At 30.0% G+C, this 4,479-nt stretch overlaps 1 protein-coding gene across 1 annotated transcript in view; it reads right to left on the bottom strand.

Moving 5' to 3' along the window:
- Nucleotides 1-2,711: 2,711 nt before the first annotated feature.
- The window catches only part of LOC117104576, an 11,037-nt gene continuing 9,269 nt past the window's right edge, over nt 2,712-4,479 (bottom strand). Inside the window, exons 2-3 of the mRNA XM_033245430.1 lie at nt 3,735-3,899; nt 2,712-3,338 (exon numbers count right to left, since the gene is read on the bottom strand). Of these exons, the coding sequence (XP_033101321.1) occupies nt 3,123-3,338; nt 3,735-3,899 (381 nt within the window). The 3' untranslated portion in view covers nt 2,712-3,122. The remainder of the gene's footprint in view (nt 3,339-3,734; nt 3,900-4,479) is intronic.

The following is a 4,479-nucleotide window of genomic DNA, read 5'->3' on the forward strand; positions in this document are numbered from 1 at the left end:
TTTTTGTCTTTGTTTTGTTTTGTATATATATATATATATATATATATATATATATCATTTGTATATATATATATATATATCATTCAATTAATTCTGTATATATGTATTATATATAGGCCTAATTTTATAGAGAGTAATTTTGATCTACCAGTATTTTAATGATGGAACTGGTAGTTCGAAACAGATTGTTTACCGCCTCCCGGTGCTACAATGTGACTTGCAACAATAGAAATCCTGATCATTTCACTTGTAAATATTTGCTTAATTCTGAAAATGTTGTATTTTTAAAATGTTTATAAATTTTTAAAAAGAATCCAGCCCCCATAACCCCACCTCGTCCCCTTTTCATCCACACCCCGACAAAACACTCTCTCCAACAAGGCTTGACAAATAAAACTATGTCTACTAAATTCATCAGAACAACGGGGATGCCATAATAAGTATGTAGACGCTTCAGCTTTATAAAGGTATAACCAATTTGCCCCTGGGTATCACTAATTAAACCCCTTGGGTATCGACTTAAAAATAGAAGATCTCTGTTCACCAACCTATTTACAGCAAACCGTAGAAAATGTCATCGCAATAGCTCAATGGGAACAGTGTGGCTGCTAAGGAGTTTCTTTGATTTTTCTTCAATTTCTTCAGTACTTTTAAAGCCCTTTGCTCAGAACTTTATAGGCCAGTTTATAGAGAATAATTTTAATTTAAAATAGCTTAATTACATAATTGTCCGATTAAGGTAATGGAGCCCTCAATATAAAGTTAATGATGTGCTCTATTTATTTACATTAGAAACCCATTTTGATAATAATAATAATAATAATAATAATAATAATAATACTGTAATAATACTGTAATAATAATATAATAATATTAGTGTAGTTTTATTTAGCGCACATAATGCAATACAGACCTGCTAACCCGTACGCGTTCGCTGTATACGCATTCCAATACAATTTACGGTCTTACGCAAACCGACACCGACAAAACTTACGCTTTTCCTAAACATTGAGTAATTTTTTTTTTTCAATTTGTAATGAATGTTGCTATAACTAACATCCATAGTCATAACATATAACATTCTGCCTCCATGTTTCAATTACTATTGTATCTGAGGTCATTAAAAACTCACTAATATCGATTAGATATGCCATTTAAGCCAAAGCGACCCCGACCAGGGGCCCTTGGCGACCTCCACCCCCCCAGGCACTGTTCGAGGCTTCGGCACTCATCATCTGTCACCCGACATCACTCTTTAAATTTCTCAAGGTTGACAGGTATGGTAATATATTATTATTATATTCCAACAATATTGGGTAGTTGGATACGTAGTATTTCCTCCATGGATCGATAGGCCTGAAGAACGCACTTTCGTACAAAAATGATTACGACATTGAACCAACAGTGTTTGTCAAATTTATTTAATTGAAGGCTAGTTGAGCTAAGCCGGCGCCTAATTTGTGTGATCTGCCAACCTCTGCCTTGGTTAACATGCCTTTTGTAAGCCAGGACCTATAGTATTTTGTTACGTTTCTTCACATCCGAACCCCTTGAACCCCCTTGGATCCGCCACCGATTATATTTAGAAAACAGTCCAATATTTTCATAAACAGGGCAAATAGAAATTATGGGCAAGGAGAATTAATTAATGTCTACATAAAACTCAGCAATTTCCTCTTTTTATAAATCAGAGTTTATCAAAACGTTTCTCTAATAGCCCAATTCCCTAATGTATCAAACTTATTAACCAACAGCAAGCTTGAACCAGTAAGATGCCCATTCTGTTTTTATTATTCAGTTGCTCAAATCAAATCAAATTATTGTCAACTTATTGTTAAATTATTGTTACATTTTTGATAAATTTTTGTTAAATTATTGTATTTTTATATTATCATTATGAATTTTAAATATTTAAAAATTATAATAATTATTGTAATTATCTCTTTTGTAAATAACATGCAAATTATATATAAATTATATATATAAGTAATAAAGAATTGATGATGATGATGATGATGATGATGATGATGATGATGATGATGATGATGTTATAACCAACTGTACTTAAATTGCAGGGTTCGTGATGTCATTGCAAGGTTCTTGATGCCATTCATTCATATGATTTCGAATATTTTGATGAAGAGTTTTTTTTTCTAATAGTGACTTAAGCTAGATAAAGAAAGTACTGTTATAAGCAAATATAATCCTCCTCTTCCGCCTCCTCCTCCAGAAGGCGTCTAGACAACGGATGGTCCCGGTTCGAATCCCGGTTGAGAATTTTGTTTTCGTACTCGCAGATTCCTCTTCTTCACCATATAAAATTGTATATATATATACAATTGTGCAAATCGCTTATTATGTTATATACATAGGTCCTATATAATTAAAACAATTGTGGAATAGAAAATAAATAGCAGAAATATAAGGTATATGTATGAGTTTAAATAATATAACGCATAATATATACATATAAATATATACATATACATGTTATGTATGTATGTATATATGGCAGAGGCCTGTGTGTTTGTATTGCAATCTTTTGCAGTATATAAGACACTCATTGGCTAAAAAAAGAACCCGAATAATTTTTTTTTATGGAAATCCATTAAATACAATATTTTTTTTTGGAAATGGAATTCTAATATATGAAATGAAATATATTTTTGTAGTAAGTATAGTACAAGACAACATTAAGGGACACCAAAGCAGTTTATCGATTGATACTGTTAATAATTTAATTTGAAGTTTTTAAAATAAATCGAATTCCATCAGTCGTATAGACAAAAAAACCTTTCGACGAAGGCCATGGGCGTTTTTACTAAATCATACAAACTGATTATATAAAAAAATAGTAATAATATTTTATAATAAATATAAAAATACGTAAGCCTAAGACATATTCAATTTCCTACAATATGCAAATTCTGTATTTTAATTGAATAATTTAACTCGCTTTTTCATTATGTTTAATAGTACAATTTTAGAGTTCGGGTAAGATTAACTTAGGACTAAATCACAGAAAAATATTAAATTATTATACACAGGCTTTAGGCATCTTTATTTCTTTCGACTTCATTAGAGTGTTGTATCTAGCTTACAGGTATAATTGCTGCCGCATGCTAATCGAAATCATTAGGAAGCGTATAAACGGACTGTTCTACATCAGATTCCAGAAAATAAATATACCAAATCCAAATGAACATTAAAATGAAATAGGCAGTGAAAAGGACAATAGACACGATGCCATACACCAAACCACGAATCGACCATTGTTTTGCTTTGCTAGCGGCAGACACGGCTCCGGTATAATCTCCACGGTCAAACCTATTTGAACTCTAAAAAAAATATTGAAAATATGTGTCTAATAAATATCAATTAATAAATACGGTAGTGCTTATAATTGTAATCAATCTAATCTTGAATTTTAAAATATTTTTGTATTAAATGTATTTCGTATAGTTTTGTAGTGATGTATTAATAGCGCTCAATAAAAAATAAATAAAAATTAAATAGTGTATTTCTAGAACTAGTGTTTTGTGCGTTGGCTCATTAAGGACAGACCATAAGAGCGTTGACAAAATAATGGTACAAACTAAAACCATCACATACAAACCACACGTTGTGACATTTTGTTAGTTTCTGAGAAAATTGAAATATTTTTCGTGGGTTGGTCTAATACCTAGATATTCTGTACACTATTTGTGGGATAATGTTTAACTGGTTTAACTTACATCAATACTATAAACAAGTCCGATGATTCCACAAGGCAAACAGCAGCAGAGTGTCACATAGATAGCCATTCCCAGGAAGTTCCTTGGCTTTATTCTCACTACAGTCACATCTGTAACAGGGAGAATTTCGTAGGCATACACTCCATTGTCGGCAAGAAGTCGTGTCTAATACAAATACAATGTGTATTTTGTTATGTGGTATTTATATATACTTATTTTTCATTTTGTTCACTTCTTCATTCATTCATCCAACCATCGTTTAATTTCCATGCATTATTATTATTATTATTATTATTATTATTATTATTATTATTATTATTATTATTATTATTATTATTACTATTATTATCTAGTCTTAATATCTATATAATGTCTACAATGAACTATGGTTATTTTATTTTATTTATTTATTTTTATTTTTATTTTTTGAAATTTTGTTGTTTTATATGAGACAGTATGTACGTGTACCCCATTGTACAGTATTTATATAAACGTATTTTTCATTTTATTCACTCCTTCATTCATTCATCCATTGGTTTATTTCCATGCATTCATTGTCTCATCCATCGATCCATCCATCCAATAATATTCATTCTCTTCTTTTTATCATCATTATTATCAGAATCACTATTCTCATCTATTCTTAATATTTATATATGTCTACAACAACTATGGTTATTTTTTTGTAATGTTGTTATATATATATATATATATATATATATATACATATAAGCCTATTATATAT

Source organism: Anneissia japonica, unplaced genomic scaffold (genome assembly GCF_011630105.1).
Source record: "Anneissia japonica isolate Jap-2015-1 unplaced genomic scaffold, ASM1163010v1 scaffold287755_len519135_cov135, whole genome shotgun sequence".
NCBI classification, from domain to species: domain Eukaryota; kingdom Metazoa; phylum Echinodermata; class Crinoidea; order Comatulida; family Comatulidae; genus Anneissia; species Anneissia japonica.